At 46.4% G+C, this 15,000-nt stretch overlaps 1 protein-coding gene across 6 annotated transcripts in view; it reads left to right on the top strand.

Moving 5' to 3' along the window:
• Positions 1-41: 41 nt before the first annotated feature.
• The window catches only part of IFT172 (intraflagellar transport 172), a 39,513-nt gene continuing 24,554 nt past the window's right edge, over positions 42-15,000 (top strand). For 5 of the 6 annotated variants that reach the window (XR_012672832.1, XM_075144657.1, XM_075144660.1 and 2 more), the window contains exons 1-15: positions 42-168; positions 268-411; positions 559-671; positions 2,352-2,391; positions 5,183-5,248; positions 5,630-5,709; positions 7,184-7,271; positions 8,122-8,336; positions 8,433-8,556; positions 9,639-9,734; positions 10,629-10,790; positions 11,555-11,608; positions 12,133-12,236; positions 12,907-12,992; positions 13,463-13,575. Coding sequence is in view for 5 of the 6 variants with exons in the window: in XM_075144657.1 (XP_075000758.1) it covers positions 130-168; positions 268-411; positions 559-671; positions 2,352-2,391; positions 5,183-5,248; positions 5,630-5,709; positions 7,184-7,271; positions 8,122-8,336; positions 8,433-8,556; positions 9,639-9,734; positions 10,629-10,790; positions 11,555-11,608; positions 12,133-12,236; positions 12,907-12,992; positions 13,463-13,575 (1,524 nt within the window). In the remaining variant the exon portion in view is untranslated. The remainder of the gene's footprint in view (positions 169-267; positions 412-558; positions 672-2,351; positions 2,392-5,182; positions 5,249-5,629; positions 5,710-7,183; positions 7,272-8,121; positions 8,337-8,432; positions 8,557-9,638; positions 9,735-10,628; positions 10,791-11,554; positions 11,609-12,132; positions 12,237-12,906; positions 12,993-13,462; positions 13,576-15,000) is intronic. The other variant, XM_075144661.1, reaches the window with a different exon arrangement.

Raw genomic sequence — 15,000 nt, forward strand, 5'->3', positions numbered from 1 at the left:
CGGCGCGCTGACGTCAGCAGCGGCGGAGGCGCTGGGGTTGCTGGGGTAACAGGGGGCGGGGCGAGGCGGCGGCGGCGGCGCGTCCCGGTGGCGGTCCCGGTGGCGATCCCGGTCCCGGCGCTCGGCGCGATGCAGCTGCGGCACGTGCGGACCCTGCTGGCCCCGCAGGTCGGGTCGGGTCGGGCCGGGCCGGGCCGGGCCGGGCCGGGCGGGGGGAAGCGGGCCGGGCCGGGGGGCGGCGGTGCTGAGGCTGTGTGTGCCCCGCAGGACGGGACCGCGCGGGTGACCTGCATGGCCTGGTCGGCCAGCAGCGCCCGGTTCGCCGTGTGCACCGCGGACCGGGTGGTGCTGCTGTACGACGAGCAGGGCGAGCGGCGCGACAAATTCTCCACCAAGCCCGCCGACGCCAAGGTAAGGGCCCGGCGCCCGGCCTGCTGCTGCTGGGGCCTGCTGCTGCTGGGGCCTGCTGCAGCGGGGCACGGTTGTCTGTGGGCCGGGCAAGTGCGCTTGGGGCAGGCCAGCCTTCCCGTGTGGTTCACACTGCCATCCTCTCCACAGTATGGCAGGAAAAGCTACGTGGTCAAAGGCATGGCCTTTTCCCCAGACTCCACCAAAATCGCCATCGGCCAAACGGACAACATTGTCTACGTCTACAGGATTGGAGAGGAGTGGTAAGTCTGGTGGTGAAGTGTCCAGTGCTGCACCTATGAGGAGAGGGCAGCACTCTCCTTCCTGGCGCACAGTGTGCTTTCCAGGCGTTGATGCTACCTGCATCAGTGTCCTGGCCTGCTCCTCAGCCCAGTACACACTGCGCATCATCTAACCTGCAGTGAATCACTCAGATGTTTCTATGGTAAGCAACAGATAGGATTTCCTTGAACACAGCCCTTGTGGAGCCCTGTGTGAGCCAGCTGAGCTTAGAATCACGGAATCATTGATCCATAGGATCATTTAGGTTGCAAAGGACCTTTAAGATCATAAGGACCTTTAAGAGTCCAGCTGTTAACCAAACACTGGCAAGTCCATCACTAAACCATAGCCCTAAGCACCACATCTACGTGTCCTTTAAATACCTCCAGGGATGGTGACTCAACCACTTCCCTGGGCAGCCTGTTCCAATGCTTGACAACCCTTTCAGTGAAGAAGTTTTTCCTAATATCAATCTAAACCTCCCCTGGTGGAAGTTGAGGCCATTTCCTCTTGTCCTATGGCTTGTTACTTGGGAGAAGAGACCGACACCCACCTTGCTACAACCTCCTTTCAGGTTGTTGTAGAGAGCAATAAGGTCTCTCCTGAGAGATCCCTCTGCAGAGCCTTCCCACCCTCCAGCAGATCAACACTCCTGCCCAACTTGGTGTCGTCTGCAAACTTACTGAGGGAGCACTCGATCCCCGCGTCCAGATCATTGATAAAGAGATTAAACAGAACTGGCCCCAGTACTGAGCCCTGGGGAACACCGCTCGTGACCGGCCACCAACTGGATTTAACTCCATTCACCACAACTCTCTGGGCTTGGCCGTCCAGCCAGTTTTTTACCCAGTGAAGAGTATGCCCGTCCAAGCCATGAGCAGCCAGTTTCTCTAGGAGAATGCTGTGGGAAATAGTGTCAAAGGCTTTACTAAGTCCAGGTAGACTGCATCTACGGCCTTTCCCTCACCCACTGAGTGGGTCACCTGGTCATAGAAGGAGATCAGGTTGGTCAAGCAGGACCTGCCTTTCATAAACCCATGCTGACTGGGCCTGCTCACCTGATTGTCCTGTACGTGCTGTGTGATGGCACTCAAGATGAACCGCTCCATAACCTTCCCCGGCACTGAGGTCAGACTGACAGGCCTGTAGTTCTCCAGATCCTCCTTCTGGCTCTTCTTGTAGATGGGTGTCACATTTGCTAACCTCCAGTCAACTGGGACTTCTCCACTTAGCCAGGACTGCTGGTAAAGGATTGAAAGTGTCTTGGTGAGCACTCCTGCCAGCTCCCTCAGTACCCTTGGGTGGATCCTATCCGGCCCCATGGATTTCTGTGGAGCTGTGGCTTCTGTGGAGCCTATGCTGCTGTCCCCTGTTTCATAGATGTGTGACTGTGGCATGCATCTGCCTCACTTCAGCCTCATTTGCTGGTGTGTGTTGTGTTAAAGGCACTCAGAAAGGCAGGTCACCAGAATTTTGGAAGCTCAGAAGTTGCTTTTTTTTTAATTTTCTGCCTAAAGTTGGTTTGTGATAGATAGCGTACAAGACTTAAATGGCTTGTGTTTGGCAATACTAAAACAGAGTGTATATAAACAGTAGGGTAGGCAGAATGGGCAGTATTACTAGCTTCGCTGATAGTCATTTTCATCTACCTTTTTCTGCAGGGGTGACAAGAAGGTGATATGCAACAAGTTCATCCAAACGGTGAGACCCAGACTCCTGTTTAACTCCATTTTCTCCAGCATATGTAGAGTAAAGACAATTAGATGTCTCTCTGCTCATACTCACAGGTGTACTTGGCCAAACTGTCAGTGGTACTTGATCTCCAAAAGGTAGATCCTAAGATAGTCTCTAAATTTTGAGGAATGTATTATTCGCCAAGCTTCAGAGACCTCATAATGTCTGGGTACAACACAGTAATTAATTGTTGAGTGATCAATGCAGTCAATTACAAAACTTTGGGCACTACTTTAGGCATCAGTGGACAGAATGTTTTAAGGGAGTTGAAAGGGAAAATAGGAGAGACTCTGCACGCAACTATTTTTCACAGGTTGGCTAATCTAAGCCCCAAGATTCCATATTAACTAAAACGTAATGTGTGCAGAATTCAGTCAAACTGCACAGTTTCCACATGTTCAAAGACCTCGGGCTTGTAATTTCAGTCAGATTATCTCCTTGGCCGCCTTTGTGTTCTGCTCCTCTAGCTCTGCCTGTGTGTGTCAGAAAGCACTCTACTCAGAAGGTCTCTGGCGAGGATTGTCCTGAGGTTGATGTCAGTATCTGGAAAAGGCAAAGGTGTTATAAATTCCTTGCATAGAAGACCATCTGTATGAGAAAATACAGTGCACTCACTAGTTCTTTTACCTTCAGGAGCAAATGTCCAGCAGCTGCCCTAGGCTTTCCATCCAGTTGCCGTCACACTATGACCCCCACTTTCTCTGTGTCACTAGAAGAGTTCTCTGCTATGCTCCTGAAGAAGCCAGTACCAGTTAGGAGGAGTCATCCGCCTGGGCCAAATCCCCAGAAGACATAGGCAGAGCTGCTCCTAATGGAGTTGCTGGAGTTTCTGTGCCAGGCGTTCTCAAGCTGCTTCTCGGGTGAAGAGCAGCCTCAGCCTCCGGACTGAAAGCCTACACCTCAGGGCTGGGTCATGGCCCACCACTGCGGCTGCTCTTAGGGCAGCTTAGGAGGCCCCTCTTGCCTCTCTGAACACTCACTCCTGGCTGGAGGAGGGGAAGCTATGTAGTTCTGTTGCTCTGGCGATAAGTGAAGAAAGCTGTTCAGCCTTTGTTTCTCTGTGGTTGAGCTGCTGTGCTGAGTGGTCATGACACTGGAATAGTGTGTCATGAGGAAAAGAGAGAAGAGGGGCTTGGGGTCCGCTTGTCCCTTTCTGAACATCTTGGTTATCCCAGGTGTGGGTACCTGTGGCCTCACGGAGGGTCCTTTCATTGCTTATTGCCTGCTCCCTGCCCGCTGGCAGGACTAGCTTCTCGCCCCTCTGGCTCCCCTTTGCTGCAGCACCTGGCTAACGGCCTGGTGGGAGCATCCTGCCTCTCACTAGGCTTAGGTGCTGTGCAAAGCACGCGTGCAGTTTTTTGTATTTTTAATGTAGTGGTTCATTACTCTTTTCTCTCATTCTCTCATTTTTCCATGCCATTTCTATCATAATAAATCCTTTTTTTTTCCTAATGCTATATGTGTGGTTTCTTACCACTGTTTTCTCCTGTAACTAAGTATTGAGATTTACATTTTTTGGTGTGTTCAGTCAATATGAGAGATGATTTATTGAGCCCTTTCCCTCTCCTGCCATTTGCAAAACTTGTTGGGCACTCTTACACATCTTGTGAATACAATGACACTATTCTGCTCTGCTGGCAAGCAAGGCATCCTGCTAGAGGGTCAGGATGAGTATGTGCAAGTTTGATTTTTTTACACAAGTAGCTGAGCACATTACCACTTTGTGTGGCTTGTTTCTAAGCTACCACTGGGCTGCTTGTGGTTGTGTTAGACTGAAAATAAGAGTCTGGCAGATAATGAGAGAAATATACGGATGTCTGGGAAACAGGTGTTACAAAAAATGGGTCTTGGTCATTGGTTGGACATATAAAGTATGAGCAGCTTAAATATGCAGGGACATTTTGGTATCTGATTGTAGCTGTGTTTGCTGATGTGAATGGTAAGAGTCGGGGATAGAAGGTGAAATGAATAAATGAGACCGTATATATGTCTAAAGCAGGCCCAGATGCTTAAAATGGAACAGATGAGCCAGTGAGGCCAGTGCTGGTGGCACAGTGCCAGACACTAGCCTTCTTATTGACTGAAATTCTTCAGTTTAAATGTGAAATGGTTTCATTAACTCTCTTGGCCCTCTCTTACAGTTGGGTTTCATGCTCAGCTTTGTTCATCCTGACCCCCACCTCAGATTTTGAGAATACCTTTGGTTTGGATTTAATGAACCTGTTTCTACCTGTCCTACTTGGTAGCATCGGATAACCATCTTGTTTATAAATGAAAAAATATAAATAAAGACTATTTCTGATTCATCAAATGAAGATCCAATGTACAAATATTTTCATATCTATTACAGAAGCTAGCAGAGTCAAATTATTTTTATGTTTTATACTTGTTATTGCAAAAAATCTTTTAAAATAGCCATGATTTTGTACATTCAACAATAGCATGTGGAAAACCACACGTCTGATCAATGAGTAATCTTCTGAGAACAGCATCCATACTGAACACATCTGGTATAACTTTGATGCCCTGCATTAGCCCTTCTGAGCCTGTTGCTTTACCCCAGCTCACTATTACCTAGTTCAAGCTTCAGCATGGAAGGCCTCAATCCTGCTTTAAGGTCTGTCCAGATGCCCCCATCTCTCCTCTTTCTTGGTCTGAGTGGTCTTACTGTTCGTGAGCTGTCTTGTGTAGCAATGCGGCAAGAAGCTTTCTAAATAGGGTGGAGCTCTTATCTCTCTTTTTACCTCCTCCTTGGCAGAGTGCCGTGACCTGCTTATCATGGCCAGCGGAGAATATCGTTGTCTTTGGTCTTGCCGAAGGAAAGGTAGAGAAACTTGTTATTTGCCTGATTTTCTTTTCCATGCAAGGGCTACCAAGGGGTGCCTGCAAGCACCTGGGCTGCAGGGTAGGAGCCATTACTGTGTGGCACTGGGCACGGAATAGCAACAAAGGGATTACACCACTGACTTGAATTTTCTGGTTCTGGTTCCCAGTTCCCTTAGAGGTTCTACTGGATCATTTGGTCCTTTTCCCGAGCCTTTCTAGAAATGCGGAAGTGTGACTCCAACTTTTCCATTTCTTCTCCAACTTACCAGAAAACAATGGGCTTCCTGTTATTTCTAGCGCTGGTCATAGACTGAGAAACCTCTGGGGGAAATCCACATTCTGCAGGCAGAAGCAACATTGATCAGATTCTCTTTCTCAGGTTCGTTTAGCAAATACAAAGAACAACAAGTCTTCCACCATTTATGGGACAGATTCCTATGTGGTCTCGCTAACCTCCAAGTGAGTATGGCATTGCTTTAGCCTACGCTGCTTTGTCTCAGTCTCCCACCTGCTATTGGCGCTGGCATAACTGGTGGCAGTATGAAAGGTTGCCAGAGTGTCTTTCTGCTGTCAGTTCCTTGTCGAGATAATAAAATACTGTGCTTCCCAGAAGGATTTCCTTCCTAAAATCTGATACCTGCCTATGCCACACTGGCCCATGCAGTTTGGTTGTCCCTCAAACCATTTCAGGGTGCAAGTCCCCATGAGATTACTTACATACATTGATTTATTTGAATCCATGACTTTATAAAGATTGAATTTGTCAACTTAATCTAGCTAATTACTAACATCATTCAAGTTTAAGGACTAAAAAAAAAAAAAATATTCTGCCAGATAAAATTGTGACAAGGCTGTAATTAGAAAAATAACCATGAAGTGCAATTTTAAATTATTTTAATTAGATTTCATTTTAACTACTTTAGTTTCCTTTACCTAAAAAATTTAAGATATGTCATGGTACTAGCAGTGGGATTTTCACTAAATGGTGTCATTGTGGTTTTTGAGTGCTAAACAAATGAAAAAAACCTAAAGCTGGTCTAAGACTCTGACTTCCTACTGCTGAGAAATCCCTCCAAAGTCTGTCTGTCTTTGCCTCTATTCCAGAAGGTTTCTATTTCTTCTCTCTCTCTTCCTCTCTCTTCACTGCCCCTCTCCTTCCCCCACCTCTCTTCCCTGCTTCCCCTCCTCTCCCCCTCTCCCAATTCCCTTCCCCCTCTTATTTTATTTCTAAACATAGCTCATGCTGTTATTGCTATGGTATCAATGACAAATCTGGGATTGCAATCAACAGAAGACAGATGTATGATTCCTGGATTATTACAGTGTTCATAGAATTTGTATTCTGTACTTGAATCATCATTAAAAAGTGTTCTTTCTGGGTACATTACGTTAGGCCTGTTTCCTCTTCCTTGCTCTCTTCTTCCTGCTTGTGTCAAGAAGTACCCAAGACATTAATGGTACAAATAATGGACTTAGGCCTGGAATATTTGTCCTGATGTTTTTTCTCTAAATTGCGTTGCTTTTAGGGATTCCTGGCGTCACAATATCCAGCCTCACCTCTGGAACAGTTCCAATGCAAGGGTTGTTTGGTATACCTTACTATAAGAAATTGTGTGCATAGTCATTATTCCACTTAAGGTTACTTAGCCTGTTTTAGTAATACAGAAAGCTGGTTATTGTGATTTTACACGACGAAGATACTTAACTGGCCACTCGCCTTTCCACTCTCCATACTTTTGTCTGCTTTGTTTTTACAGACACTGATACAGGTGCTAGATATTCTTGTGTTCATCACCCAGCTTGTCTTTGGTGAAGGTTCCTTTGATGAGGAACAGCAGCGATGACCCTGGGACTGGTCCTCTGGGCAGGGATATGAAAATAAGGTGCAAGTCTTACTGCAATATTGCATCATCCTGTCTGTGTTTCTTTGCAGTGTGTCAGGGAAGGGAATCCTGTCTGGCCATGCAGATGGAACCATAGTACGCTTCTTCTTTGATGATGAGGGCTCAGGTGAATCACAGGTATCAAAGATCCTTATTCAATGAGCAAATTCCTGTTCGCACAGCTTATTCCCCAGCTCAAGGGCTCTGGAAAAGGGTCAGGCCATGGAAGGAGTGCTAGTCTGGAGAGGAGCTGCAGTCTGTGCTTGCTAGCATAGGTTTTATGGAGAATTGATGAAGACAGAACAGTGACTAGATGCTTTGAAATACACTGAGTGCAGTGGTAAGAGAGGAAGTTACGTTTTTGTGTATGAGACATAAGGCTTTTCAGGTCTGGAAAGATCGGATGTTAGAGTGTCCAGGAGGATGATGCTTGAATGGGTAGAGTTCCAGGGAATAGCTGTTGTCGTCTTCTCACTAAGCAATGTGTAGTTATCCCAGTTAACCCTGAATCACAAGTTCACACCCTGTCTGCGGACAGGATACTCTAGCCACCCAGCATTTGTCCTGAGCCTCCTGCTTCTCCCCAAAAGGAGTAGTCTCTCTGCTTCAAGCTGTGGTGAAGGGAATGGTATTCTCACTCGGACCTTTTCTCTCCAACTGAAGCAGTTTGAGCATGCCTGCTCTCTAGCATGATATGCTGATATACTGCTATGTTAAGAGTGCATCCCAGTCTAGTTAATGGTACTGGTCGTCTTAGTGGCATCAGAAACCTTTTCTCCCAATTAAATGAATGGAATAGTTGATACATCTCTCAGTTCTGCTTTCAGTCTGCCTTCCTACAGACTCGGGCAGGCAGACAAAGCAACCCCCATGAACTGGACTTTACAGAAGGGCCTCATACTGGTCTCATTGTGATAGCTGAATACAGAGGCCTGTTGGGGGCTAGAGCCATTCACCTTTTCAGGATGTTCTTTCTTGTCTAATGTAGGGTAAGTTGGTGATGCATCCCTGTCCTCCTTATGCCCTCGCCTGGGCTTCCAACAGCATTGTGGCTGCGGGCTGCGATAAGAAGATTGTAGCTTATGGGAGGGAAGGCAATGTGATTCAAACCTTTGACTATAGCCGGGACTCGTCAGAGAAGGAATTCACCACAGCAGCTGCCAGTCCTGGCGGCCAGTCTGTCGTCATTGGCAGTTATGATAGGTATGGTGCCCGATGGTAAAGTCTCCTTTTTATAGTGCTTTCTTCTTCAACCATGCACAGTTCTTCGTGTCTCTGCTTTCTCATCTGTTCTCACAGGTTAAGGGTTTTGAACTGGAGCCCACGCCGCAGTGCCTGGGAGGAAGGCAAACCCAAAGAAATTGCTCACCTCTACACCATCACAGCTTTAGCATGGAAGAGGGATGGTTCACGGATCTGTGTGGTTTGTATCATCAGTCAGCAACCTTGAGCCCATGAGCAACGCACCAGGCACAGTCTTGTGCATGCTCCTGAGAACGAAGTGATGTGATACAGGGAGGGCTTATGAGAGTGGTCACACCATCACCTCGGTGTGCGATGCAAGGTGCCTAGGCTGAGACCTTGTGCAAGGGACACTGCTGCAGTCAGATGTGCAGTGTGCAGAGTATGAAGCTGGAAAATACCATGGATGATTGTGTAATGGCTCATTGGTAGCAGCAGTCTTCCTTTTTTCACAGAAGCATAATAAGGTCAGCATAGCTTCTCTAGAGCAGTCTCATGAGCGTTCTTTCCTCTGAGCACCTGTGAGAAGCAGTATAAAAACTGATCTTATACTCTATGTTTATGTGCTATGTTTTCAGTTCAGAGTTGTCTTTCTTCTACTTTCAGCTTTTGGGCCTTGATCTGCCTTTCTCTATTAAGTTAAATAATTCTTTAAAGCTCTTTAAATTAACCTTTCTGCAAATCTTTCTGTATTAAGTTGAATAACTCTTTAAAGCACTTAAATTATTTAGGAAGGTTGCCATTTGCAACTTTTCTTTTTATGTTCAACAAAATCAAGAGTCCTTGAAATATTTTCAGATAGAGAATTAATTGAACACGTGAACAATTACTTGCAGAGAAGGGGAAGGGGCTAAGAAATAGGAAAGCGATGAAAGGAATGGGGTGTTTTAAAGAAAGAGATAAAGGTGGAAGGATTCTGCTTGGAGGAGAGTTTGGGAGGCTGGGAGAGGGAGAAGTGGAAAACTGAGAGGGATAATGTGGAAGATGAGGATAAAGGTGATGTTTAACCCCTTCTCTTGCTCTGCCGTGTATGTGGCAGTATTTGGTAAGCTCTATTGCTCTGAGAATTTCTCTGTCTTTCTGTTCTCTCAAGAAAGTCATGATAGGGCTGTTCCTCATGCATCTGGGGGCTTGCCCCTGTTCCCCAGAGCAGCCAAGACCTGTGGATTTCTGTCTCACCTCTGATCCTCTTCATGTAAGTAGGATCTAGAATACCTCTTCTTAACAGAATTCACTGACTGTGTGCAATGTGTTGTTTCCCAGGGCACTCTGTGTGGAGGAGTTGAACAATTTGACTGCTGCCTTCGTAGAAGCATTTACAAAAATAAATTTGAAATTACATATGTGGGACCAAGCCAGGTAAGAGAATATCCAATGAAGTAATGTCTCTTCATGAAAATGGGATGCTTACTAAAACTAGACATATTTGGAGTTCTTGGTGCCATCAGCTTCTTTCCTGTCCATCATCTGTCTTCAGTCCTTGGCCCAATCATTCAGATCCCTTGTAATCAGCTGAGGGAACCCTGTAAATTCTGTACAGTCACTAGCTTCAGCCCCAGTAAAACGATACTTGAAACAGTTGGGAATGATGGTATATTTCTCTGAGTCCATTTACCTCATTCCTTCCTCCCTTTAAAGCAATTACACTGCCTTGAAAAATATGCACCAAAATTGACACAGCAAATTACCGAAGTATTTTAGGTACACATCTGCACCTCGTTTGTTCATAGCAACTTGTCGGGAAAGGCATTGGGAATATTCCAGGGACAGGGTCAAGGCTGGGTGGAAATTGGCTAGGAGTAATGACAACGGAGTTTATTTCCTAGCTTGTGAATTTATGTGGGGTACCTCCCTGCCAAATGGAGGCTTCTTAAGTGGTTTAATTTCAGCCAACTTTACCTGGCTCAAAATCAGGTAGTAAGGGTGAGCTAGCAGTCCAGGCACCCCTCTGTAGTCAGTGGAGAGACAGCAGGACTCTTAGAGGGTGACTTATCCTCGGGGGCCTGAGTAGTCCTACAATTAGGCTAGAAACTTCTAAATGGCAGAAGCGAGGATCCCACACTTCTACTACAGTTGTCATCCCATACAAAAGGAATGGTAAGGTTTCTTTAAAAAGCAGAGTGAAATGATGTGAGGGGACATCTAAATATTCAAATATCATCCATTGCATAATCTTCCATGGTGAAAGAAGTCTGTTTTCTTCCTCTGTGCAGGGAAAGAGGGCCTCATATTGCTTTTTCCTACTTTCTCTAGGTCATTGTGAAGAACCTCTCAACAGGAGCTCGAGTTGTGTTGAAATCCCAGTATGGTTATGAGATAGATGAGGTGAAGATCTTAGGGAAAGACAGATATCTGGTAGCCCATACCTCAGACACGTTACTGCTGGGTGACATCAGCTCCAACAAGCTCAGTGAGGTACTGGAAAATCTGTGTATTTCCTTAACTTTGTCACTCAAAGGATATGTTTTCTGCATGGAAACAATACATTTATTTTCAAAGAATCATAGAATAATTTAGATTGGAAGGGACCTTGGGAGGTCTCAAGGAAGACAAAGGACAGCTGCAGCCTTAGCTTTCAGTTTTCTGCCTCTCTGACCACTTGCCTGTTGTCATCACAGTAACTATTGCATTATCCAGTGCTCTTCTCAAATTCCAAATCAGCTGGTCCCCCACTGGCACTATGCTGATCAGTCATTGCTAACATGACCCCAAAAAAGAAGGGTTTGAGCTACATGCGGTGTGGAGGTTCTGCCCCTACAAATGGTAGCACTGATTCTGTGGAGAAGATTTATGGAGGCAAAGAGGCTGTTGGGGGTGCTTTTTATAACAAAGTTAGTCTGAGGAAGGTGGAGAAGTGCCTGTGAAAGAATAGGCTAGAGGGAGTACATTGGTCACATAAAGGCCTCTTGTCCAGAAGGCAATAAGATACCACACAAAGACAACAGGAGTCTGAAGCAGAGGTTAAAAAAGGGAGAGGGAAGTGAGGAACTTGCAAGCTGGGAATGACTGAACAACAGTATTGACAGCTGAAGTGCTGGAATATGATCCCTTCTGCAGTGTAATTCTTGCTATCTGTTGTGGGAGTTGAGAGGTGGACAGTAGACCACAATGCCTGCAGCCTTGTCCCCTGCAGGAGCTGTTAGCCTGACATTTGCTCACTCCATGCCATTGCTTTGTAGGTAGCCTGGCAAGGATCTGGAGGGAATGAGAAGTTCTTCTTCGACAATGAGAACGTAAGTTGGATGGGACAGGATGCTACCCATGAATGGTGAGTAAAGCAGTATGTGCACCAGCAGAAAAAGTGTCAGCTGGACGTCTGGAAAATCCTGTTTCTCCGCAGTTTCCTGGACTTACCCTCTCCATACAGATCTTGATATGCTTCCTCCCCATACTTGCCTTTTCCACATGCCAGGTACAGAACAAACTCAGTGTATGGACTGTCAAGTTATACAAGTTATAACCCTATAGAAGAGAAGAGCAATGAAAGAGCAACGGCCAGAGAGGATGTTAGAGGTACAGAATACAGCTGTCAGAGTGACAGCTTGGCTCCTGCAGGACCGATAGGCCCAGAACTAAAATCCCCAACTCTGAGGAAAAGCTGTCAGTCACAACAGGAAGCCAAGGACAATTCCTTACTCATCCCAGAGAGTTTGGATTTAGACGTGTGTGCAGCAGAGTTCTTTTCTGCACACCTCACTAGTAGGTATGTGTGCTTACGTGGCTTTTCTGTAAGAGTGTATTCCCCTGTCACCTTCAGGTCTGCATGATATTTAATGCTGGAGAGCTGACACTGGTGGAGTATGGAAGCAATGACATCCTGGGGTCTGTCCGCACAGAGTTCATGAACCCTCATCTTGTCAGGTAAGTGTCCCACCTGCGTGTGTGGCCAGTTACAGGCATTTTGTGAGAGTGACCTCAGATATATACACTTGGAAGTAGACTCTGTAGAACGCAGCCCCCAAACACTGGGACCTGAGTAATCTGCTTCTGACAGCGACCAATGGTGGGGTTTAATTTCTCAGTTACAGTTAATGGTTGTAAGGTTTTAGAAGCACAAGCGACCATTTTCCTCTGATACATGCTTATTGAAGCCTGACTTGGCTATTGCTGAAGAGGGACCTCCTGTGCGTGTACTCAGGCATCTCTGCATCCAGCTGGTCCTAGTACAGCATTATCAGGGACTCTAGATGCCAGTAGGACCTCCTCTGTCCCTCTGAAATACCATACTCCATTTTTTGATTCGAGAGAAGAGAGGATCATGGGCTGCTCGGACGTGGAAGCAGCATAACTAATTTGCTATTGGGGACCCTGGTTCCAGAGGGGCAACTTCTGGAGTGAAGCCACGAATCAGAAAGGTTTGTTCTCGTTTGAGGCAGCCGTAGGTACTGTGCAAGAGTCACAGGTCAGAGAACTGCAAGAGGCTCCTTGTGCTTGGGGAAACTGCAGGTAAGTCTGGGAGGGACTACGTGATTCAGTCCTGTGAATTTAGAGAGTAGAAAAGGTAACGATCTTCATTCCCTTCATATAATAGTGTCCGTATCAATGAGAGACGGCAGAGAGGCGTGGAGAACAACAAGAGACTGGCTTATCTGATAGACATCAAGACTATAGCAACAGGTGAATGTAAACGTCCCTCTCCTGTATTTTGCCAGCCTTCCTGATTCCTTTGTATGTTCTATGCCAGGCAGCACATCCCTGAAGGCCCTCTTTGCATTCACTCTACCAAGCAGCAGATTCTTGAAGGCCCCCTTTGCCTTCAGTCTGCCTGGCAGCAGACCACTAGAGACCAGGCTGCCCGGCTTTTGGCAGGTTGGACCTGAGATTTTGTGCAGTTCAGCATGATGACATTGCTGCCTGCACTGCCTGTGATCTGTGCACGCTCACAGAAGGGTGGAGAGAGTTACTGCTGTTGATAAGGCATCCAGATAAAATGTCACTGCAGTCTGCTTTTCATGTCACAGTGTGTTTGCCAGCAGGTCCTGCCCTAATTAGGTCCCAGGCACCTGATCCCTATGGGAAAGCATTGAATGTTCAGCACTTTGGGGCACATTAGGTACTTACACTCTTTCCTTTCTTTTCTTCCCAAGTGGACCTTGTTGGTGGCTACAGTGCTGGCACTATCAGCCATGACGGCAAGATTGATTGGCTGGAGCTGAATGAAACAGGCCACAAACTACTCTTCAGGGACAAGAAGATGAGGGTGAGGCGGATGCATCTGGGGCAGTGTGGCAAGGCGGCATTCCTGGGGAGAGGTAAAGACAGATATGCCCAAATAGAGGGAGGGAGGTGAGAAACACATCTGAAGTACTCCTGAATGTTTGACCACTCCTTTGAGGAACATAGACCATGTTCAGATTGCATGAGCTGGCAGCATTGCATGTTTGGTCTTGAGTCATAGCTAATTCTGAAGTTAGTTACTAGACATCTTGCTCCATCTCATCACACTTGAAAATGAAGATCATAGACTCTGCTGCTGTGAGATGGAGACAAGTGGGTTAATCTCAGGATGAGGACCCTATTGTTGCACTTAAACTTGTAAATTAAAAAAAAGTGTTCTCTGCAACACTTGGCTTATGTCTGTAAGATGAACTCTCTAATTCTCTAAAACAGGGTAGTCACAACCAAATAGCTTGTTCGGTATGGTCCTTGGCTTGTGCTGATTCCCAGACCATGACTGAATGTTGTCTCAGAGAGTACTAGTAAGCCCAGGACAAAACTGTGCCCAAAATCATGGTAATGGTTTCACACTACAGATTATGATGTGCAGGTATTCACCTCATGTCCTAGACATGTTTAGTTTAACTGTACAGATAGAGCTGAAGAAGCTCACTGCAGCAGGCCAGAAGATGTATTTATCAATTGTATTACAGTTCCACTCAGTTTACTGTCAAGCCTTCTTCACTGTTATGAACATAAGGCTCCTTGACCACTTGACTTCATTTGCTCCTCTTGTCACAAGAGTGTCCTGAGAAGACAATATGGCCCTCTTGACAATGGTCTAATTCACATCTAGAATTTCTATGCAAGTGTCCCAGATGCTGTGGCAGACCCCAGCTATAGCACTGCAGCTCATCACAGGATGGTTTTCATTGCTCCAGAGTTCAGACCCCATTGGGCGCTGTCAGTCTGCAGTAGCATATTTCCACATTGGCTGTACCTCTCTCCTTAGCCAAAGGATGGGTGAAGTATTATGTTCATACATGCATATGTGTTGAAATCCCTGAGAACCTTCTCAACCTCATCTCAGAAGAAACTCTGAATTCACCCCTCACATTTCAGACAGGAACCCCAGGCTTCTTCACCGAGCTGCTCCTCCTTTGTCATTTTTGGCAGCTTGACCCTTAAGGTTGCATCATAGATTGTAGGGGGTGTAGAGTTATCTTCTTGCTTGGGAACCACAGATCTCCAATTAATTACTTGTCTGCTTGTTAGCAGTCATACACAGGCTGATTCATTGCTGCCAAGCTTATCAGCTAGCAACCAGAGCGCTCAACTTTGTAGCCAAAGATTGCAGTGCAAACATCTGCTGCCTCACAAACTCTTTACCACAGACTTCTCTCACAAGAGTGTGCTGGAGGTAGGCTTTCTTGCACAAAGACTGTAGTTCTGGTTCTGGGCCATCACA

Source organism: Calonectris borealis, chromosome 3 (genome assembly GCF_964195595.1).
Source record: "Calonectris borealis chromosome 3, bCalBor7.hap1.2, whole genome shotgun sequence".
NCBI classification, from domain to species: domain Eukaryota; kingdom Metazoa; phylum Chordata; class Aves; order Procellariiformes; family Procellariidae; genus Calonectris; species Calonectris borealis.